The sequence below is a fragment of the Filicampus tigris genome, chromosome 12, assembly GCF_054856515.1.
Source record: "Filicampus tigris isolate MCC_2025a chromosome 12, RoL_Ftig_1.0, whole genome shotgun sequence".
NCBI classification, from domain to species: Eukaryota; Metazoa; Chordata; class Actinopteri; order Syngnathiformes; family Syngnathidae; genus Filicampus; species Filicampus tigris.
This window is the reverse complement of record NC_141228.1, coordinates 1,455,120-1,479,612: the sequence shown is the minus strand read 5'-3', so window position 1 is coordinate 1,479,612 and position 24,493 is coordinate 1,455,120. Positions and strand designations below refer to the sequence as shown.

The 24,493-nt window shown below is 41.3% G+C and overlaps 1 protein-coding gene across 6 annotated transcripts in view; it reads right to left on the bottom strand.

Annotated features, from left to right (window-relative positions):
• LOC147138023 (tetraspanin-1-like) overlaps positions 1-24,493 on the bottom strand; it is a 75,628-nt gene that overhangs the window by 17,174 nt on the left and 33,961 nt on the right. For 2 of the 6 annotated variants that reach the window (XM_086047509.1, XM_086047513.1), the window contains 2 exons: positions 14,557-14,607; positions 12,422-13,456 (listed from right to left, as the gene is read on the bottom strand). The exons of 1 other annotated variant lie outside the window; for it this stretch is intronic. In XM_086047509.1, coding sequence (XP_085903635.1) covers positions 13,352-13,456; positions 14,557-14,607 — 156 coding nt within the window. In that variant the 3' untranslated portion in view covers positions 12,422-13,351. Of the gene's footprint in view, positions 1-12,421; positions 13,457-13,831; positions 14,608-18,281; positions 18,968-19,289; positions 19,374-24,493 lie in introns of those variants that run through there. 3 more of the 6 variants (XR_015088997.1, XM_086047511.1, XR_015088998.1) reach the window with 3 other exon arrangements.

Here is a 24,493-nt window from a genome sequence, read left to right as displayed (position 1 = left end):
CCAATGAAATTCTATAAAAAAAAACATGGAAACTGTTTTCAACAAAAACACTAACGTAACTTACGCAAGTTACACATATTTTCAAAGCCCAGCGACATCAGGGCTGTGTGTCAGAGCGCACGTCATAACGCGTCACCTTCTTTGATTTTTTTACTTTTTAAAAAAATATGGATGTTGGATATAATAGTGCCAAGTCTTACTTTTCATTAGAACTCATGATTGTTGAAGAATTCCACAATAGCAGCCTTTTCCCCTACTTATGTGAACATGGTTGCAACATGATTGCAATGGGATCACCCACATGGCACACTTTTTGTTCGCCTGGACACCCCCTTAGTAAAACTAGTGTAAAATGCTCAATTTTTGTCGTATTATTGTCAAATTTGAAATGGAATTGGAGGAGCCTTTCAGCTGTAATCCTGTTGTGTTATTTTAGTCCACCACCTAATACAAAATTTTCCAGGCAGATTTTTGGAAAAGATAAAATCTGCCTTCTCTTATGTATTCAAACTTCCATAATTCAGTGCCAGTCACACTTAAAAAGATTCTGACAGTTGAGGAGGAAAATTCAAAGTGTTATCTTCAAAAAGAGACCAAAGCTTTGCTGATACCCCAAATGGTTCAAGTACAGCTTCAGTTTTACTTTGGGTGTACCTTTTTAGGCATTCAGGTAAAAATACCAGGGTAGTGGCAACACGCTCTTGGAAAAAACTCCGCTCTTCAAAAAAAAAAAAAAACTCTCTTGAAAAACTCTTCTTCTGAAACTCACTCCCTTGAACCTCTCTTGAACTCTTTAAATTTTTAGCGTGGCTTTCTAACTCTTCTCTGTCACCAGCCACATTCTGACGCATCCCGGGTCAGAACATCTGCTCCTTTCTTTTTTGTTACTCTGATTTTTGTTCGGGTCGCCCACTGCCTCAGACCCTCAATTTTTCTTGAGCAAGGGTGCACAGAACAATTTTGGTCTGACTCTCAAAGGAGCACCAGAGGTTCAGATGTTGTTTGGTGCTCATTTTTTCTCTACCCATCGACGTCATGGACAGCATATCTGGGCAAAATACGGCTCTCGGGCCACCTCTGGCCTGTCCACAGTCTATGACCAGTTCTCGGAGCATTTATGAAGTCAAAACAAAATGTAAAGTATGCGTTGTTTTATTTTTATGTGCCTGTGTATCGGCAGTGCAAGCATGGTCTCCGGTGAAACCCCGTGCTCAGGGCCGCCGCTACCAATACGCACAGTGCGTAGGGATGCATTGTCAGTGGGGGGCACCATTTCGTCGGCGGGAATACATGGCGATATCATCGAGTGCTCACGTCATGCGTCATAGGCTCAGGAAGTAAAAGGAAGGAAATCCATCCATCCATTATCTGTACCGCTTCTCCTCACAAGGGTCGCGGGGCGTGCTGGAGCCTATCCCAGCTGTCTTTGGGCAGTAGGCGGGGGACACCCTGAACTGGTTGCCAGCCAATCGCAGGGCACACAGAGACAAACATCCACACTCACAATCACACCTAGGGGCAATTTAGAGTATCCAATCAACTTACCATGCATGTTTTTGGAATGTGGGAGGAAACCGGAGTGCCCGGAGAAAACCCACGCAGGCACGGGGAGAACATGCAAACTCCACACAGGGAGCCGGGATCGAACCCACGACCTCTGAACTGTGAGGCGGACGTGCTAACCAGTCGACCACCGTGCCGCCCAAGGAAGGAAATATTTTTTTAAAAAAAACTTTAACTGTATTCCCAGAGGTGGGCATTCCATCAGACTGACGGACCGGTCCGTCAGACCATCACTGACGGACGCCCGTTTTGCTGACCAATGACAAATGATGGGACATCTTTAAAAAAAAAAAAAAGAAGATGAACAGACGAATGACTGAAGGGGGCTTTCATCCATCAGTGTAATCGGCATCCGTCACTGACAGACCGTTATTCCGTCACTGACGGACCATTATCCCGTCACTGGCGGACACCTGTTTTCAGATGTTTTTTGTGGGGACCGACCGACTGACTGACGATTACAATTCAGTTTGTCACGAAAAATGACAGATTGACGAATGGGTACCCTGGCCGCTCACGGATAATAAATGACGCACAAGCAAAATTTTGTAAAATGCCCACCCCTGTGTATTCCATTACCGTTGCAAGAAAAAACCTAATCAGATTACACATACATTAAATAAAAATGTGGATTATTTAGCAGAATTACATCTTTAATGTAGAGGAAGAGACTGCGCAGTCGAATCCTTGCCTCTCTCAAACTTGTTGGCGAAACAAGATTTCGCAGAGTTAAGTGGATAACTGGTTACAATTTACCTCAATGGTCTTCACACTTCTAGGTTGTGGTTGGCCAACAATTAAATGACTGAGACAGGTCAGGGTTGGCTGGATATGTGTTGCTTTTAACGCCGTCAGTTTCAAAAGTGACTCCAAAGGAATGAATGGTGACTGTTTTGGATCGTATTCGCTTCAGGACTTACTCATTTTAAATAACATTTTCAGATAAACGTGTGAACTCTCAAAATCATCCGGACTTCTTGTTATCAGAGGAGGAGTGCTAAGAGCTAGTGTACGAGCCATTTCTGTTATGTGGATTTAATTTGGTATATTCAACCTCCCACCACTCGGGGGAGCAGTGGAGTCAATTTGCCACTTCCACGGGACTAGATAATTAAGGAAGTGATGAGACCCAGGTGTTGCAAGTGCGGAAGGGCAAACGGTTTTGGACCGTGGTGTCGTGGGATCGTGGTGACGTGGTGGTTCGGAAATAGGTGGACACTTCTATAATTTAAATATTGGGAAGAGGAAAAAACAAAGGCGGAAGTTTGATCCCGTCCAGACAAAATAGGAAGAAAATAAATGGTTTTGTGGACATTTTGGTTAACCACGATCCAACCACAACTCAAGCCAAGCTGTCAGCAACCACCGTGGCAATTTTGATTGGCAAAAGGGTCACAACAGCTAGCATGCTAGCCCTATGCCCACAACTTGTAAGTAAATACTTCACTCATTCCTGTCACGGATCACCCATACCTTTAATATTTAAACGCCATATTACCAATATCATCTACCAATATGATCTGATTTGTCACCGGGAATTTAAAAAAAAAAGATTTTTTAAAAATAGTAAAAAAATAGTCTGTAAAATGTCGATGGAATTAATGAACAACAGTTCTTTTGATATGACAATTTACAGTAACAGTCCTAGGCCCTCCCATGCTTTATATGGGAGTGCTTTGCAAACTTACTCAACAAATACAATGCGGCCACACTCGGCAGTGCAGTCAGCCTCGCTGGAACTTTTGTTCGCTGTTCAATGAGGCCTTTTGTCACTCTCAAGCCGCTTCACTCAGGCAGAAGGTGGCGGCTGCAAGCAAGAAAGCAGGGACACCGCACGCAACTGCTTGCGAGGCGACATGAAGACACAGGCTCATCTTCACCTCCACACGCTGGGCGGACAGTAAGGAGCTAATGTTGTTGTGCTAACGCCTTTTGTTTTAATGGCCTGAAGCTAGTTGTTGCTATTAGCCGTCCCAATCATACCTTTAGCCAGGGAGGGAAGAGGAGGGCTCCAATCTGCCTGCTGCTGCTGCAAGCCGCGGTCTCCCTCCTGAGGGCTGACACTAGTTTAGCGTAGCTAAGTGTCCGAAATATAACCAGTTGGGGTTCGTGTGCGGATTCATGCTCTTGTCTGCTTCATCTTGTGAAAGTGGAGGAGCAATCGCCACGGTATATTTGATTTTGTCGAGGTGATCATGACGAGGTCACGTTTTATGTCAATACATCCAAACTATTGTGAAGAACACTTTTATACTTTAACAGGCTGAAGTGGACAAGAGTAGTAATGTGCATTTGCATTTTGGTGGCGATCGGTCACCGTTTTAGACAACAGAACTGTCAAAGCGAGCAATATTACCACGCTTGGCTCCCTCCTGTGACGTAGACCGCCGAGACCGAAAACATAAGCCACGCCAAAAGGGGGAGGGGAAATTTGTCATAAATCTAATCACAAAAAAAGACCTTAAATCAGTCTTTTGGGGAGGACACTTTGGTACTGATATCATTTTTACATGCATATATAATCCTATTATATAAGTGCCAATGTTAAGCTCATCCCAGTGTCCCTTTAATAATACAGTGGTACCTCTACTTACGAAATTAATTGGTTCTGGAAGAAATTTAGTAGTAGAAAGTTTTGTTAGAGACGCATTTTCCATGTAAATGCCCTAATCCGTTCCAAGCCCCCCAATATTGAGACACAAATGTTTTATAAAGCATAAAAATGCATGAAAACAATGATGTGTCCATGTAATGTGTCGATGATAAGTGTGTTGGACGTCAATTTCTTTTATTTCACGATAGCCAGCACAATCTGTCTGCACCCTGACAGGAACAGACACATCATGGAAGTCTAACAAACAATTAACATGGACGTTTAACAAACACTTAACATGGACATCTAACAAACACTTAACATGGACGTCTAACAAACACTTATCATCGACACAAACATAGACACGTATCATAGACGTCTACATAGACACATACATCGACACATAACATATAACATAGACACGTTTTATGACACATAACATGTTTTTGGCACAAATGGAACCCCATGAATGACGAGGACGCTGCATAGACATATCTATCACATATCTATCTATCTACCTGTCTATCTGCACACATAGACACATATGGTAGAGGTCCCTCTTAGCCAATGGGATGCCAGGAAGATGCTAGGCTAGCCAATGGCAGAGCAGCTATGTTGCGTTCAGGAAACTCTGGAGCTGCGAGTCGCAGCACATTCTGCTAGTAGCAGCCCATACTGCGAGTATCAGCCCATACTATTATCTTTCGTATCCTGAAATTTCTTTGGTAACTAGAGGCAATATTTTCCTGTTGAGGCGTTTCGTAACTTGAAAATTTTGTATGAAAAGACGTTCGTAAGTAGAGGTACCACTGTACATAAAAGGTGGGTCGCTGATGGTGTAGTGGTACACTCGCCTAAGTTGTGTGCGGGCAGCGTGAGATCGGTTCCCACTCAGTGTCTGTGTGTATGCCCTGCGACTGACTGGCGACCAGTTCAGGGTGTAGTTCGCCTTTCGCTCATAGTCAGCTGGGATAGGCTCCAGCACCTCCTCGCGACCCTACAGGATAAGCGGTGTGGGAGATGACACATCCCGGTAGTACATAAAAGTAATAAATTGATGAATAATAGATAAATAATACACACACAGCCTTACATTAACTACAAGTTCAAACAGATGTGCATGATTTTTACTGTAAAGGCAGTCGAGATACTACACTTTAACTATAAATATAGTAAAGAGTCAGTGGACAAATATTTGAAAATGTTCTGCTGAACTGATTAAAGGTGAGCTTATTTTGAGCCTCAACTATGACTTGCTCAGTGTTTTACTCTTCAGTAGTCAAAGACGTTTCTGCCAAGACAGAAACCTCTTTGGCCTTGGCAACACAGTGAATGTTCTGATTGGAGGATCAATACTTATAATTGAGCACTTTGGATGGATGGGGGGGGCGTTGGGGGGGATGAAGCAAGCTTCTTTTTTCTACCTTTAACAACTTGACAAATTGATCATGTGGATCAAGGTTAGAAAAACTTTACGAAGCCACCAAATCTACTTTCCCCCATCAGATGAATACCCCATCCATCCATGCATGCATGTGGTACTGTATGTGTCCCTCATATTTCTTGTGCTTTGGATTTGAGTTGTGGGTTCTCAGGCAGCATTCCAAAACCATGCATATTAAACAGCCGTAAGACAGAAAAGACCAGAGAAATTCATACAAATAAACAGAGCTGTGTTTTCCGTCTATGTGACAGACCAGTCCGTATATCGTCACTGACGGACCCCCGTTTTGCTGACGGTTGACGAATGACGCGAAAAATGTTGACACGAGTGAGCAATTTTAATCGGACTCGCCAACGGACGGCTGTTTGAAATTAGAAGCGGACCGGACTATAGACAGATAATATTTTTTTCACCCCGGAAAAAAAGGCGAATGACGGCTGACGGAAAGGTACCCATGCTGCATACCAATGACGAATAATGGATGCTCAATTTTTAGCAAAAAGCCCAGCTCTGCAAATAAACACCGTTTGACTTTTTTGTTGTTGTTTTATTTAATGTCAACATATCTGGTATTGGAGTAATCCAAATATATATATATATATATATATATATATATATATATATATATATATATATATATATATATATATATATATATATAATTTAGTTTGCGGTCTAGTCTGCTTGCTGTGTAATACACTTAAGTGTTGCCTACTAACGAAGGATTGGAGGAACCCGAGGAACGACTGCACTTTTTAACTTTTACCTACTTTTTGAGGTCACCTCACGTTTTTATTTACACTCCGTTTTTACTATTCTATTTTGACATTTTTTACTTTTTGTATGCTTTTTGGACGTCAACTTACGGACTTGCTCCTGCCCGTGTGCCGAATAGCTAGCATACCGCTAGCATACGTACATAGGCAATAGCCTAGCCTGGGGCTAGTGCAAAACGCCACCCCATCACAGCGACAACGGCGACAACTCGGACAGCTTGCTGGAAAAAGCAAACAAAACAATTGCTGATCTGAGAGAGGATGTTCGCCGCCTCCGGAAAAGAGAGTCAATCGTCTCTTCTTTCACGACCCGATTCCCCCAACTCTCCGCCGTCGTCATGGATAGCGTCATCTCTAGCGGGTCCCTGACGCCGACGGCATTGGCGAAGACCAAGGCTCCCCTGATGGACACGGTGAGTTGGGATCCAGCTGCCTGCCCGGGGCTATCCTGCTCAACACCACTGCACGGTTCCACCTGGGTCGAGGTGGTGTCCCGCAGCAGGAGGAGAAGAGAAACACCCTCCCGATCCCAACTGGGGCTGATAAAACGATTTGCCCCACTGGCAAATGATTCTCCTGCTCCAACTACGCGCTCCCACGGTCAGAGACGCCTGCTGATGCTTCCGATCCAGGTACTCATTCGGATCCCCCACCACCCACAGCGATGATCTCTGCCAGGAGTTCCGGAGTGGGTAAGTCCACACGTGGTCCGGCCGCCCGCTCGTGGATCGGGTTACTGAAGGACGCAGTGTCCCGATACACAAGTGGGCCTTCTCACCGGCGACACCGGTCCCGACAGCATCCTACCACCCGCCCCCGACAGCATCCGTCTGGACGACGGGGTCGGGGTTCTCTCCCCGGAGGCCGTGGGTCCTCTGGTGCTCCTTCTCCACATCACCCACCAACCACCGTTATAGCATCATTAGACGCACTCATTATTTCCGCACTATCACCCGCTGTCCGGAGCCAAAGTTATGGACATGTGAACATCTTGCCCGGTGTTCCCGGTAATAAAAGTAGCTTAAAATCGATCTTGAAACACACAGGGACGCCAATGCAGCAATTTTAAAAGTGGTGTAATGTGCTCCCGCCCTCTGGATTTCGTCAGCACCCGAGCAGCTGAATTCTGCAGTAGTTGTAATGGTGAAATACTCTTTTTGGGGAGGCCAGAGAGCAGGGCATTACAGTAATCTAAATGACATGAAATAAAAGCATGCATCAGCTATTCCGTGTTAGCCTGAGAAAGAAATGGGCGGACTCTGGCGATATTCTTAAGGTGATAAAAACCAATCTTGGTTACATTTTTAATATGAGGAATAAAACTGAGCTCAGAGTAAAAAATGACGCCCAAGTTCTTCACACAATGTGAGGGATTAACAACTTTAAGTTTTGGTAAAAGTTTCTCTCTCTGACCTTCAGGACCGATAATTAAAACCTCAGTTTTGTCCTGATTGAGCTGTCGGAAATTGTCTGCCATCCATGACTTAATATCTAAAATGCAATTTAAAAGGGTATCAATGGGTCCTGAGTCATCAGGGGACACGGCAATATACAGCATAGCTGTGAAAGCTAATGCCGTATCCCCTGATGACATCCCCAAGGGGAAGCATATAAAGATTAAAAAGTAGGGGGCCTAAAATCGAACCTTGGGGAACCCCACATTTAATTTCATGGGTTCTGGAGGAACAAGTATCTATACTTACAAAGAAAGATCGGTCTGTGAGATAGGAATAAAACCAGTTAAAAACAGTACCAGAGATGCTCACTAGGTTTTTAAGTCTATTTAATAAAATTTGGTGATCTACTGTATCAAAAGCAGCGCTTAGATCCAGTAGCACCAAGACTGTGAGTTTTCTCATGTCTGCAGTGCACCTAATATTATTTAAAATCCTTAAAAGAGCAGTCTCTGTACTGTGGTTCATCCTAAAACCAGATTAATATTTCTCTAAAATGTCATGTCATGTCATCTTCCAAACCGCTTATCCTATATAGGGTCGCGGGGAGTTGCTGGAGCCTATCCCAGCCGTCAATGGGCAAAGGCAGACTACACCCCGAACTGGTCGCCAGCCAGTCGCAGGGCACACATAGACACTGTCACTGAGCGGGAATCGATCCCACGCTGCCCGCACACAACTCAGGCGTGTGTACCACTACACTATCAGCGGACATATTTCTCTAAAATATTATTTGTATTTAAAAAATGATTTAACTGGAGGAAACCCAGTTTTTCTAAAATCTTACTTAAAAACGGTAAGTTGGATACAGGTCTGTAATTAGTAAAAACACTGGGGTCAGAATTCCTCTTCTTCAGAAGGGGCCCCACCACCGCCGTTTTAAAGGCAGTGGGGACGACGCCCGTCTGAAGAGAACAATTGGCTATATTTAAAATCTGTTCCTCAAAGAATCCATAAAATGTCTTAAAATGAAATGTGGGAAATGGATCCAAAAGGCAGGTTGTAGGACTTACCTGGGAAAAAACTTAACCAAGTGTCCTTGCATCAACCAGGGCAAAACGTTCCTGTGTTTCCTCATATAAATATGATTGTCCAGGGTTATTAAAACTTGCATTTTGGCTAAAAGACTGGAACTTATGTCATCGATTTTACTTCTGAAGTGGTCTGCGAAGTCCTCACAGAGAATGATATCTTGATATCTTGATTGCATTGTTTGTCCACGGGGGAACGGTCTTTGTTTTTCTTGTTTTAATTAAAAGTGGAGCTCCTGAATCTAATGATGATTTTAGATTTAGGTTAAAATGATCAACAATAAAATCATAGGGTGCAGGTAAAATGTCAGCAGGAGTGCTTTTTAAAATCTCGATAACATTTGCAGCCACCTCAGAAGATGGGTAGCGTTTCTTCACTCTTCTCACCGAGGCTGCCAGATGGTTAAAACTGGTGATGTTAAAATAGACACAGTAGTGGTCTGACACAGCCAAGTCAACAATAGAGGACACACCGGCAGACAAGTCATAAGTTATGACCAAATCTAGGGTGTGTCCCCTTTTGTGAGTTGGCTGCGAGACGTGCTGTTTAAAATCCAAGCAGTTTAAAAGGTTTAAAAATTCTCTGGATAGTGGGTCCGAGATGTCATCCACGTGTACATTAAAATCGCCGGTTAGTAAAATCCTGTTATAAATGGATAAGAAATCTGAAAATTCTGTAATAAAAGAAGTGGAGTGATGGGGAGGTCTATAAACGGTAATGCTGAGAATAGGGGGATTACTAAAAACAAAAACGTGATATTCGAATGATAAATAGCTGTTAAAAATGACCTCCTTTGAGATAAGAGTATTAAAAAAAATGGATGCAGTCCCACAACCTCTTCCCATCCCTGGTAGAAAATAAAAAGTTAAAATTCGTGGGGCAAGCCTCGGTGAGAACAACTGGAGCATCTGTCCCAAGCCATGTCTCAGATAAAAGAATACCATGTAAATTATTGTCTAAGATCAGGTCATTTATAATAAAAGTTTTGTTTAAAAGGGAGCGCACGTTCAGCACAGCCAGGTTAATGTTTGTGCTGGACGTATTTATCTGACTTGCTTTTACCATACCAACCCTCGTGGATCCTGAGGTCCTCTGGCGCCGGCCTTTTAATTATTCCTAGGGTGAGGACCAAAAGTGCATGGCGAGGCTGCATTCAGCCATTTTGGTCCTCAACTTTGGAATAGCTTGTCAGAGGACATCAGGTCTGCAGAGACTGTTGATATTTTTAAGGGGAAGCTCAAGACATACCTTTTTAGTTTGGCCTTTAAATAATTGTTCTTAGTCTCTTAACATTTTTATCCAATCTTATTGTTTTATAGTTCTTAGCTTCTTTTATTGCTTTGTCTTTTTAGCTTCGTTGTCATTTTCCTTTAGCTTCATCTAGGTTTTACCTCCAGTGTTTTCTCAAGGGGGGCCTCCGCGCTGGGAGGTGTGGCCTGGGGGTCTTTGAGGTGGTGGTGCTACCCGTGGCCATGGGCCGTCATCCCTCTCAGCGTGGACGAGCTCCCCTTGGGTACTCTTTCCTCATATGGTTTCTCTGTTCCCTGCCATGTCTCTTTTTAAGGTTATATGTGTGTGCGTTTGTGTATGTGTGAGTGAGTGAGTGAGTGAGTGAGTGGCTGTCTGTCTTTGTGTATGATGCGAGGGAGGGAGGGAAGGTGGGAGCGGGTTCTGTTTTTATGCTGTATTTTGATGTTTTTAATGTACAGCACTTTGAGTTGTATCTTGTGTGGGAAAAGTGCAATATAAATAAAATTTGATTTGATTTGATAGACATATACATATATATATAATATATATATTATATATATATAAATTACACAGTATATATAGTAATCCAGTATATTAAACGTATTCAAGTTATATTACTTTAATATTATGGCACTTGGATTACATTACTCAATTTTTTAACAACTAGGCTGTATGTATCAACTTACCCGTCAGCCACATCCTCCACACACACACGCAAAACATTATGGACCATGACCATTGTTTTGAGTGCATTTGACAGCCCAAACCTCAATGACTGCCTCTACTTCAAAGCACAACATGCAAAAATCTCATGTCATTTTTTTTCCAATGACATTTTTGCAAACAATAAATCCTTGCATGTATTTAAAAATGAAGAGTGAATAAATAACATATGTATTTGATTTGTCCTAAGCTACAGCCAAAATATAATATATGACTGTTAAAGCCTATTTAACATGGAATTAAGACCTCTTCCTAGAAATATTCATCTCTGAAAAACAAAATTAGATTGTTTGTGTTACTAAGAGTAAGGATACCTGTGTTTTTCTTTTGAGATGCGGAAACGTCTACAGTTCGACATTGTCCCTGCCGTTTCAGTGAGTTGAAGGCCACAGAATTTGCAAACCGCAGTGGTTTTTTTTGCATGTTGTTTTGCATATGAAGGAAGCCAAATTTAATTAACGTTGTGTTTAGCAGACATCTCTTGCTCCAGGCTCACCTAGCTAACGTCGTACTTACTGTACATCTATCACTCAGAACACCCAGAAGGTTACAGTCATTAAGGGTGGAGTGGGAGTTTTAGTAACACATGAATCAAAGATATTTGTTGTTTGACCAAGTCCTTCTACTTATTATCAGTTTAATAATGAAGTTCAAGAATAGCAGATCAGTGCTGGTCTTATAAAATACAATACAATACCATTTTATCTATATAGCGCATTTCATAACAGCTGGAGCTGTAACAAAGCACTTACAATCAATAAACAATAAATAAATAATAAATAAATAATAATAATAAACAAAAAAATGCCTTAATACACAATGTTGATCAATAAATTAACATAAAACACTGTGGTGCAGAGAGGATACACAACAAGAGCAGTAAAATAGGGGATTCTCCCAGCAAGAGCAGTAAAATAAGGGATTCTCCCGGTAAAATTATGAGGGTTTGCAAGCATGCATTTCAGCAGAGCTGGGTAATCCGTCCTGGGGGCGGAACGATCCGTCTGGGTCCGACACCCATTTTTGGGGTGGAGGACGGGGGCTGACACGTTTGAAAAAAAGGGGCGGACTAAGCAAGGGCGGAAGTGGATTTTAGTCCGGCCCACTAATCGGCCTTCATGCGTGTGACGTGGTCACGGGGTAGCCAAAGTTCATCTCAACCTACCCGGCGAAAAGCTTCTTTTATACTCCCGCGTTGGTTGGGCGCATTGCATCACATGACCGACGCATTGTGCTGTTAGACAAGTTGGCGACAGGTCTAAAAACACAAGCCACGGACACGTGAGAAATTGTTGTTGCGTATACGACGCCGCGCGCATTTGCTCTCGTGATCGGTCCGTTATGTCACATGTCGCGATGACGTAGTTTGCCCCGGCTCTGCAATTTATTTGTCGCCACGGAGGTGAGGATCCACCACGCAGCTTGTTGCTGCTGCGAAGCAAACTAGTTTGGCAGCGGCATGGGTGTTATGCCACATATGTGTGTATAAAGAAGCTACACACGCACGTACCACCTTTGCCGCCACCTTCCAGATCATTTTCGCAATACAATTAAATGCATCGTCCAGTCATCTAGGTCCCTTGACAGTAAACGACTTGGAATGAAACTAAGACTTTCAAAACAACGCGTATGGGTTGTGCGCGAGTATAAAGGCAAACTGCGAGCAGCAGTGTTGCATTGACGTGCTCGCGGATGCCGCCTGCAGGAGTATAAAGAGGCCTGAAATGGGCAAACAAAAATTGCCTCAGAACGCTTCAAACGGACCACTAGTTACCCAACCGCTGTGCACTGTGCATGTTTGGTCGCCACAAAAGGAAGGAGAAGAGGAATGAAACGAAGAAGAAGGAGCGCTGGCGGAAATTTGAAACCTGAATGCCGCAGCAGCTTTATTCCACGCATCAGATACTCGGAGAGGGAAAGGTTTTGCTTGGTAGAAGACAACGACTGGCAAAACAAAACAAAAAAAGGCTTCCACATCACAATCGAAGGGCTGCCACTCCCCTCCATGCAGACCGAACGTGTGTAGTGCACAGCGTTCATTCCCACCGGGGCTCCCAATGGAAGTAAGTATGCGCGTTTGAAGCGTGTTTGAAGCGTGTCCACAGCGGGTGTGAGTAGTAAATTAGCCAGCTAATAAACTTTAAATAAACCTCTGCCGTTAGCAGTGTCTCTCCCGCGTGGAGGCGGGATTAAGGACAGGGTCGGGGGCAATAATTTTTATGAATAAGGACGGAGGGACGAGGCCTTAAGAGTACCCAGGTCGCGGACGGAGGATGGACCGGCAAAAAAAGGGTAAAGTGCCCAGCTTTGCATTTCAGCCACAAAAAATTGGTGCCCAATACATTGATTTGTCTTACTCATTTGCTAGTAAATGCACAACATTTTATATTAGCATTACGCGCCGGAGATGCTAGCTTGTGCATTTAATATTAGCGTTACGCAACGGAGACAACTTGGTTTCGGGGGCAGGGGGGTATGAGTGGTGCCCTAAATGTCTATTTGTTTTACTCATTTGCTAGCTTGTGCATTTATGGAGACAACTTGGCTTCCGGGCCGAGAGAAGGCGGGGAGTTACCGCGGCCCGGTCCATGGTGGTTGGGGACCCCTGCCTTAGGCAGCACTGCATTAAAAACATTAATAAAATAATTATTAATGCATTAATAAAAAAAGACAGCATCATTCTTTACACAATGATGCTGTCTTTTTTTAATTGTCATGTGGGCTCAGGAACACTTCAGAAAAGCATTGTCATTTAAACTTCGTTGCAACATATACAAATGCAATATAAACTCTGATATGTAAAGTGAAAGCTTTATCAACAACACCCAGAAATGCTCTCAGCTTCTCTGGGCCGAGCTCAATTGAAACAAATTGACGCAAAGTGAAAAAGTGTGCTGCGGTCATGAGTTCACATTTCATATTGTTTTTGGAAATCATGAACTTTGTGTCCTCCAGCCCAAGGTTCAACTTGGAATTTCATTGGAATTGGAGTGTGAAAAAGGAAGTATGTAATCCTGGTGTTTACAGAAAATATACTGATGAAATAATTCAGATGGAAAATTGAAAAAAAGCAAATGCATTTTGTGACAGTATCTTTGCAGTCCAAAGGTTTATTATTTCTTCAATAATTTCACTAAATGATTAAAACTGATTGGCAGACAGGAAGAAACAACACAAAAATTGTGCCCTAAACGACTAGCTATGGTTAGCACTCTAGCTTCAAACAAGTAGGGAAAAAAACAACAGAACAGTATAGAATAGAAGAATGTTGTAAACTTGGTCTACATATGTAATTTTGTGTGATGACATATTCAAATCACCTTTATTACTGGCCAAAAACATGTTTTATTTGTAGAGGGAATTTTTCTCAAAAGCTTTTATGCAGCAAGAACACCGACATTTACTTTTAGTTGGCACTAAAAAAAAAATTAAAAAAAAGATTCCTCTTGAAAAATAAAGTCTTTTGATTTCCTCTTCATGTCCATTTTTATTTTTTCTACTGTGAGTGATTTTGTTTTTTCAGTGTCATAGTTTTCTAAATATGGTCAGCTGAAGTAGGAAATAAAGGCATCAGCGGGATACAAGTGAAAAAGCACACACATTAAATTGCTAAATTAAATTGCCAATTGATGGTGATGAAATTTAGAAAACTGCATAAAGGAATTCCATCCTGATCCATTCGTGTTTGCTTGGCTTTCATCCTTTGCCGTCTCAACTTACCCTTTTGTCCATGCAACAGATCAAGTACATTGACACTATCATGGCAGCAATCTGGGGAAATAAGATATTAAATGTTTAATTTGCTGTTGGTGATCTGCTGTGTTACCAAAAAAGTTCTTTTAATGGAAAATGCAAACTGAAATATGAGAAATATGACGAGAAACAAACTCATTTTAGTTTACATAAGTTAGTGATTTAAACCAAATATTTAATATAGTATGTCCCAGAAATACTGTGTTTTCGGCAACTTCTGGCCATTGACTCTTGAATTTTACGCTGAAGTTCCAGTGTACTGTGTGTGTTTGTGTACACACGTGTGTGTGTGTGTGCAGAGTTTCCCTACTTTAATGTTGAAGATCATCAAGCCTAATGTACATATCAGACAAAGATAACCCAGTCCAAACTATTCTCATGTAAGATGCACGGTGTGGGGTTTGGAAAAAAAAAAAAACCTCATCAAAACAGCCACATGTTGTAAGACATCACAATAAAAACTCAAGTACTTGCTCATGTGGAAGGGGATAAGGGGGTACCGGGCGGGGGCAGAAGTTACAGTCCAGACGCACTGAGCGGCCGATCACAGCCTTGACTAGGTGCACTGCATCCTCCACATAATACCTGCACTGCAACAGAGGGAAGGTTGGGGTAGTGGTAGCTGACACGAGTCATTGATGATAAGATTGTAAGATCCAGCTACAGAAAGAAATTACAGGGGCAGGGGGGCATTTCATTTTTTGAGGGGGGCGCACTTCTTCAGCCTAAATTTGATGTGCTTCAGGCTGAACACTGGCATTCTGTGTGCATTTATTCAACTCAAAAGTTATGCTTCAGCATAAACATGCACTGATAATCATGAGCTTCTGTGTGCATTTATTCAACTCAAAAGTTATGCTCCAGCATAAACATGCACTGATAATCATGAGCACTGATATCAAGCTGAGTAGTGAAATAAAGCCCATATCTCACTGAGCGATGGAGGTTTGCAATTGTGTTCGCTTGCAGCAAATGCTTTTGTTGTCAGGGTCCGTTCAGTGTTGCAAATAGTTGCAAAGACGTTCGCCAGACATTTCCAAACCGTTTTACCGTTGGCAAACTAGGGATGCTCCGATCGATCGGGCACCGATCATGATCGATCGATTTTCGTGAATTATTACGTGATTGGAATATTCGATCAAAGCCTTTTATTGCCGATCAAAACCCGCAGCTCATGCTTCGCAACCTACAGCCGTGTTGCGTCTCCCCCTCTGCTCACTGCGGAGGCGCGACTGCTACGTTCACACCAACTGCGGTGGGAGCGTTTCTGGCGGCACGTTTCAATTGGAGTCAATTTTGTTGGCGCGGGCGGGCGCGGTTGCGTGCGGGGCGGTGTGAATGATGCGTTTGTATGACGTAAGATCGCTGTCAAAAAGGCATATCCGTGATTTAAAGATTCGTATCCGTAATAGTAAATTGCATATCCGTGATTAAAGATTCGTATCCTTAATAGTTATAATTTGTGAGTACAAATCAAACTTGTGAGGGTTTGACTTATTTTCTTGAGAGTATGAATCTAAATTGTGAGGGTCACTTAGCCAAGTACTAATGCTAACAGTGAAACGCATCATTAGATTGCAATCTATCGCCGTAAGCCTGAGTCCAAAGCTATTATTTGAGACAAAACGACGTTATGAAATACATATTAATAAATTGGGTATACACGTTGCTGACTTTACCTGCTGTGAAGATGCATCTCCTGAGCCGCTGGAAGCGCCGTCCAATCCGTTCGCGTTCGCCACCTTTGTTTTCTTCTCTACGCATGTGCGGGGAGAGGAATCGCGGATCGATTAGCTCCCCTTCGGACCTGCCTGTGTTCTGCGTGACGTCATCCTAATTTGCATGTTGTGCAGATTCGTCCTCACAAAAGTGATTCGTCCTCAGTTGGCAATTTGTGCGTAGTGAAGATTCGTAGTCGTAGAAGCGAGAGTTCACAAAATAATGGCACTCACAGTTTTTATTTAATTATTATTTATAAGAAAAAAAGTCAAACTCTTACAATTTTGATTCGTACTCACAAAAATGATGTGTGCGGTGTGTCATATGCAGCCAAACAGAGCCACACGGTAAAAAGAAAAGGCACCAAGATGGCAGACGAGTAGGTTACGCTTTCATTAGCTTTGGACTGTAACTTTTGCTGTAAAAAAATCATTGGTTTCCACCCAGATTGAGAAGATTAACACTACTACGCGTATTAAACCTGCAAAACTACAGCCTCCGGTCCCTCCGACTTCCAAAACGCCGCAAAAATCACTAGAAGTTTATGAACACAACTACTCTGCGATGGAGGTGACTACAGAGACAAAACGTGGTCGTAACGACGACTCTGCTCCCTCAACTCCAAGTAAGACAATAGACAAGAAATCTAAACCAAATGAGAATAAGGATGATGGTCAAGTTTCCAACAATACCATTTTTGACGCAATAACGGAACTGACCAAGCGTGTGACCGGGATGGAGACACAGCTTTATGATATTCGAGAACAAAACAGACAGAATACAGCTATGATTGCTAAATTGACAAAGACAGTTCAATTTAAGTCAGAGGAGTTAGAATGAAGGCGGCACGGTGGTCGACTGGTTAGCACGTCCGCCTCACAGTTCAGAGGTCGTGGGTTCGATCCCGGCTCCGGCCTCCCTGTGTGGAGTTTGCATGTTCTCCCCGTGCCTGCGTGGGTTTTCTCCGGGCACTCCGGTTTCCTCCCACATTCCAAAAACATGCATGGTAAGTTGATTGGACTCTCTAAATTGCCCCTAGGTGTGATTGTGAGTGCGGATGTTTGTCTCTGTGTGCCCTGCGATTGGCTGGCAACCAATTCAGGGTGTCCCCCGCCTACTGCCCAAAGACAGCTGGGATAGGCTCCAGCACGCCCCGCGACCCTTGTGAGGAGAAGCGGTACAGATAATGGATGGATGGAGTTAGAATGAGCTAAAAAGAAAATGCTGGAAATGGAAAAGATCAATGAACGCTTGGTGAAACAAAATGATGAGCTTCAAGAAAAAGTGAAAAATCTTGAACGATATATAACATGAGATGGTGTCTCCGGGTGAAAGGTGTTAAGGAGAGGAGTGATGAAAATATTAGAGAAGTCATCATACACCTTTTACTGAAGATTGTTCCGGATTTTGGACCAAAGATGGAGAATGCTGTGGATGTGGTGCACAGGCTTAGAAAGAGAAAAAACCCGCACCAGACAAGTTTTCAATGTTGGTAGTCGAAGGCAGTTCTGACTCATCCATAGTAGCATCTTCTTATCCATGATTTGAATTTCTTTGAATTACTCACACGGACTCAAAGTTCCTTTGTTTGTCTTCTTGTATTGAATGTTTTGTAATCCAACAAAGTGAGCAACGTCATTCAGTACAGCGGGTGGATAACATGTACTTAGACTATGAGCACGGTCAAAAGCTGTTTGCTTCCGTGACTACCAGCACACTGTATACAGAAATTGTCTGCTATGCTTCTACTACTGCAAGTGCATTAAATCTTCATGACGACAGAAATTGAGATATTACTTTATGATGACAAAATTGATGACAGAATTGATGACATCCCATGACAAGGATTGCCTCTCACAAGTAGGTTAAACCCCTTTACCCCCTTTTTTTTTTTTTTTTGTTCCTTATTCCAATTGTTCATAGTTCATGTTTATTGCTTCACTTTCATTTGGTTCTTTAAATGTTAGGGGCTTGAACGAAATTGTTAAAAGAAATGCATTATTTTTGTATTGTAAAGGGCAAAAATCCAACTGCTTATTTTTACAAGAGACTCACTCTTCAGATAAGGATGTGACTTTTTGGACAAAATAATGGGGAGGCAAGATTCTGTTTAGCCACGGTTTTACAAGATCTGGAGGAGTGGCTATGTGCTTCAATAACTTTCCTGGAGAGATTCTGACCCACTGGACTGATACAGAAGGACACTGGTTGACAGCTGTGAAAAAAGTAGAAGGTTTGTTTCTTATCATCTCAAATGTGTATGGATACAATAATGATATGCAAAATAGAGCAATGTTAGAAGCCTTAACAAATACCACATTAGAAGTTAAAGGTCAATATCCCATCAATTATATTTTGTTAGGAGGAGACTGGAACACGACACCTAATGAATGGCTAGACAGATGGCCTCCCAGAGTTGGTAAACCACAATATAATAATATAATAAATGACTTCATGGCAAACAATAACTTAACAGACATTTGGAGAAACATGAATCCAGAACTTGAACGTTTCTCGTGGTTTAAACCCAATGGTACATGCAAGTCTAGAATTGATTATTGGCTTGGAAGTGATGATATAATAGGTCTTACAACAAGGGCTGTCATATCAACTGCTCCTCTTTCAGATCACTGTTTGATAGAGTTACAGTTGAAACCATCTGTCAGAAAAAGTCACAAAAGATATTATTGGAAATGTAATGCTAAACTATTACAAAATGAAGATTACTGCAAAATGGTTAGAGTAATCATCAAAAATATTACAAAAAATGACTCAATTACGGGATTTATCAATAAATGGGAATTCTGTAAATACAAAATTAAGATTTCAGCATTAAATTTAGTAAAACCCTGAACCAAAAGTTAAGAACCTATGAAAATAATCTCATACAAGAAATAAATCAATGCTGCAGTACAAATACGTTTTCTCAAGAAAACAAAAACAAATGTATGGATTTACAAACCAAATTAGATGAACGTTACCTAAATCGGGCACAAGGTGCCTTTGTGAGATCCCGTGCAAAATGGATTGATGCAGGAGAAGAAAACTCTACTTATTTCTTTAATCTAGAAAAACAAAGACAGGAATACAATTATATTTCTTGTTTGTTAATTGAAGGAAAGGAATGTAAGGACCCCAAACTTTTGGAAAATGAAGTTTTTCAGTTTTACTCAAAATTTTATTCTTCTAATTTCTCAACGACTGATTGTAACAACTTTTTTGATAATATATCTCATTTAATTCCCAAAATCGAAAGAACACACTTTGAACTTTGTGAATCCGACCTTCAAATTGAGGAGTTGGATGCGGCTATTCAAAAAAATGTCTTTAAATAAATCCCCTGGTTCTGATGGTGTAACCGTTAATTTTTTCAAATTTTTTTGGAAGGAGATTAGAGAAATATTGTTTAATGCGTTACTAGAATGCATCAATAATGGACTTACTTGATTACAGTGATCTTATTGAGGAAAATAGTTTTCGTTTTTTTCTTAGATTTTTACAAGGCATTTGATTCTGTTGAACATCCTTTTATTTTTGAAACACTTAATCATTTTGGTTTTGGGAAAAAAATTATTAGCACCATTGGTATGTTATATTTTGATATAAATAGTTCGGTTTCTTTAGGTCATGGCACATGTAAGAGATTCAACTTAAATAGAGGTATTCGCCAGGGCTGTGGAAGCTCCCCCCTCTTGTTTATAATGGTTGCAGGGATGTTATCAATATTAATTAAAAGTAGTGCAATTGCAGGGATTGAGATAATGGGTAAACAATTAATAATAAGTCAGCTATCTGATGATACAACCCTGTTTTTGAAAAACGAAGCTCAAATTCCATTAGTTCTGCAAACAATTGATTATTTTTCAAAGGCATCCGGCCTACAACTAAATTTAAATAAATGTGAATTATTCGCTCTGAACGAGCATGCTATGCAATTATTATTTAAAATAAAAGTCAAGAAAGAGGTTAAATATTTGGGGATAATTATAAAAGGTGTCTGAAAAGATGAATATTTGGGATAACATCAACAAATGCAAACTAATCCTTAGTCGATGGTTGCAAAGACATATCTCAGTCTTTGGGAGAATATTGTTGACCAAGATGGACAGTCTTTCTTGATTAATATATACCGTATTCCCTTCCTATATCACATAAATTGATTAAAGTTATTAATAACTTGAACTTCCATTTTATTTGGAAAAATAAATGTCACTATATAGGCAAAAATGATATGATTAAATGTTATGAAGATGGAGGCGGTAATGCCATAGACTTTGATTCTATGAATGGTATATTAAAACTTAAATGGCTAAAAACCTATCATCTCAATAATTACGACTCTATTTGGTATCACATACCCAACTTGATTTTTGAAAAATTGGGGGGAATTGACTTTGTTTTAAAATGTGATTTTGAGATGAATAAATTACCAGTGAGACTCATCAGCAGGTACTACTTTACTGGAAACTAATCTTTAAACATAATTTTACACATATATTCACACATAACTCTCCAATATGGAATAATAGATATATAACCCTCAACAGAAGTCTATCTTTATTCAAGATTGGTTGTCTAAAGGTACATGGGCAGTTGCACATTTTTTGAATGATTAGGGTAATATTCTACTACATGCTGATTTTTGTGAGAAATTTCAATCCAAGTACAATCAAACTGTAAAAGCTATTCCATTATCTCTTTTTTCTATGGTGCAACAAGATGTATACTATTCAGATGTTACACCTAATTTTGCAACAACTCTGGATTGGTGGCGTGGATTTTTATAATCCCAAGTGTAATAACAAATTTTTAAAACATCATTTACAAAATTGTAGTTTCCCAAACTCTGTAAAAATGTATTACATCTTAAAAGATTTTAAAAAAGAAGAAATTAAGATCAAATGCAATTACCTGTCTTTTCCGATCCCATTTAAAATGAAGAAAAAACAATTCAAAATCATAAACAAAATTTACCCAACAAATGAATATCTAAAATATAAATTCAAAATGGAAACTGGGAAATGTGTTTTCTGTGAAACTGAAAGTGAAAACCTGGAACATCTTTTCTTCTCTGATATAATACAGAAATTTTGGAAGGATTTTCACGACTGGCTACAACACAAGGGGATTCAATTAGCTATGTTAATAATGAAAGAGATCCAATTTGGTATAACTATTAACAATAATAAAATAGACTTTGGAATCAATAATTTATTAGTAATGTGAAAACATTACCTACTATAACCTACTATATCTCACTTGAAGAATGAGATTAGTCTATTTGTAAAATCTTTGAAGCTAATAGAACAGAAAAATGCCAGTGCTCTTGAAGCATTCTTGTCTGATTTTGAGCTAAGGTAATATTTTGTTGTCACTGTTTGACAAACTTTTGTTTTCCCTTTTTTGATGAGTTCTGACAATGCCCCTTGTTCTGTGTAGTTTTATTTTATTTATTTATTTATTTATGATTTTGTTTTGTTTTTTTGTTTGTATTTTTGCATTTGTACCTGTCATTTGATTATAACACTGTGGTGCTTTATTTGTTTGTATTTGAGATTTGTTGAAACATGATAATGAAAAAATAAATAAAATAAAAAAAAAAAATTAAAAAAAGGTTAATTAAAAAAAAAAAAAAAAAAAAAGACGCTGAGTGAACAGGACGCTGTTTGGCTGTGTGTGGCGTAGTATGCCCGATGTTGATTGGCTGCCGCGAGACGAAATGGCAAAAAAGTTTATTTGTTTAATATGCAACGACGTCCCACCGCTCCAAAAGCATCATTCATGCCGCGCCGCAGCAACCGCGGCCTGCCCGCGCGAGCTGCCTTGACTCCAATCCAATTGAAACGCGCTGCCAGAAATGCTCCCACCGCAGTTAGTGTGAACATAGCATTGTCTGCTGTGTGGAGTTTCCATCTTGTAATACTGTATCTGACATGAATAGGTACCTCGCGCGGGGAGCATGTCCAAACATTTCAATACAACCAACTTAATCCAACATTTGAAGAACAAGCAATCGGAAGACTATGGTGAGTTTACGAGGCTAACTGCATTGAATAAAGTCAAGGCGGACACAGCGCAGTATAAGTGGCATTATTGCCACAGCATTGTAGGTAGGGTTGCCAACTCCCGGAAAAATAAATAAGGGACACCTCATCGGCAGGGACGGCCGACCTGACTGCCTTCAACTAGGGTTGGGCAGATTGATAACAAAATATCAATATTCCGATCCAGAGTGCTCAATTTTAAGTATGGATCCTCAAGCTGAAGTATTGATATCTGCAATTAATTCATATATATACTGTATAATATATTTATTAATCCATAATTTAGAAGGTTGTGTTGCCAAGGGCAAAGAGTTTTCTGCCTTGGCAGAACCAGACTGCTGGCTCTGGTCCCGCCCACCAGAACTTCCATCCATCCATCCATTATCTATACCGCTTATCCTCACAAGGCTCGCGGGGAGTGCTGGAGCCTATCCCAGCAGTCGTCGGGCAGTAGGCGGGGGACATCCTGAATTGGTTGCCAGCCAATCGCAGGGCACACAGAGACAAACAAACATCCGCACTCACAATCACACCTAGGGGCAATTTAGAATGTCCAATTAACCTACCATGCATGTTTTTGGAATGTGGGAGGAAACCGGAGTACCCGGAGAAAACCCACACAGGCACGGGGAGAACATGCAAACTCCACAAAGGGAGGCCGGGGCCCACGACCTCTGAACTGTGAGGCGGACGTGCTAACCAGTTGAACACCGTGCTGCCCATCAGAACTTTGTAAACAAATTTGATTGGACGAAGAACAATGATAAAATAAAAAAAAAAAGACTGTTTTTCTATTATATTTATAATTCAAGTGTAGTATATCTTATGAATGAAAATCAACACTTCCAAATCTAAGACCATGGTTCTCAGTCGGAAAAGGGTGGCGTGCCCTCTCCAGGTCGGGGATGGGATTCTGCCTCAAGTGGAGGAGTTCAAGTATCTTGGGGTCCTGTTCGTGAGTGAGGGTAGGATGGAACGGGAGATCGACAGGTCGGTGCAGCGTCTGCTGTGATGCGGACCCTGTATCGGTCTGTCGTGGTGAAGAAGGAGCTCAGCCGAAAGGCGAAGCTCTCAATTTACCAGTCGATCTACGTTCCTGCTCTCACCTATGGTCATGAGCTGTGGGTCATGACCGAAAGAACAAGATCTCGGATACAAGCGGTCAAATGGGTTTCCTTCACAGGGTGTCCGGGCTCTCCCTTCGAGATAGGGTGAGAAGTTCGGCCGCTGTGTCGAGCCGCTGCTCCTCCGCGTTGAGAGGAGCCAGTCGAGGTGGCTCGGGCTGATTACTGATTAGGATGTCTCCTGGACGCCTCCCTGGCTCCGGAAGAGCTGGAAGATGTTGCTGGGGAGAGGGAAGTCTGGGCTTCCCTGCTGAAGCTGCTGATCCGCGACCCGCCCTCGGATAAGCGGAAGATAATGGATGGTGTAGTATATCGACTGCCTGTACAGTAAAAATTATGCATATCTGTTTGAACTTATAATTAATTTAAGGCGGTGTGTGTGTGTGCGTGTATTCTTTATCTATTAATCATCAATGTCATCAAATTAATTACCTGTCTGTTCAATGCACTTGTCTATTCCACCCCAAAATTATTGTTTCTTATTATGCTGACATAAATTGCATATTCCCATATTAACCTTGATCAGAGGGTTAAAAAAAATAATTATTTACATACCGTACATACCATATATAGCTCTGGCGTTACCTGGTGGACAACAAATTTGTCTCGGGTTCCCCTAGTTTTGTTGAGCCTTCCGTATGTCTCCACCACTGAAAGTTTGTTTGAGGTCAGTCAATCCACCATGGACTATAGAAAAAGTGCGCTGGCAAACAGTGCAGTGCACTTCATAGATATTTTCTCTCACTTTTTCGACCCATGGGGTTTTCTGCTTTCAAGTCCTCTGTATTTTTGCAATCATTTCTGCGGAGGAATAGTGCTTCTGCCGGTCGCATTGCTGCTCGAAGGAGTGTCACCGTGTCATTCACGGATTTCACGCTGCTTTGTTTGTCTTCCGCCATCGAGTTTGGCAAGCGGCATTACCTCGACCAATAATATGAGCGGATTCGGTATCGTCATACTCGTGTAAAAATATGCTGTCAGCTCATTGGTCATAGAGCAGAGAGGTCCTAGGACCAT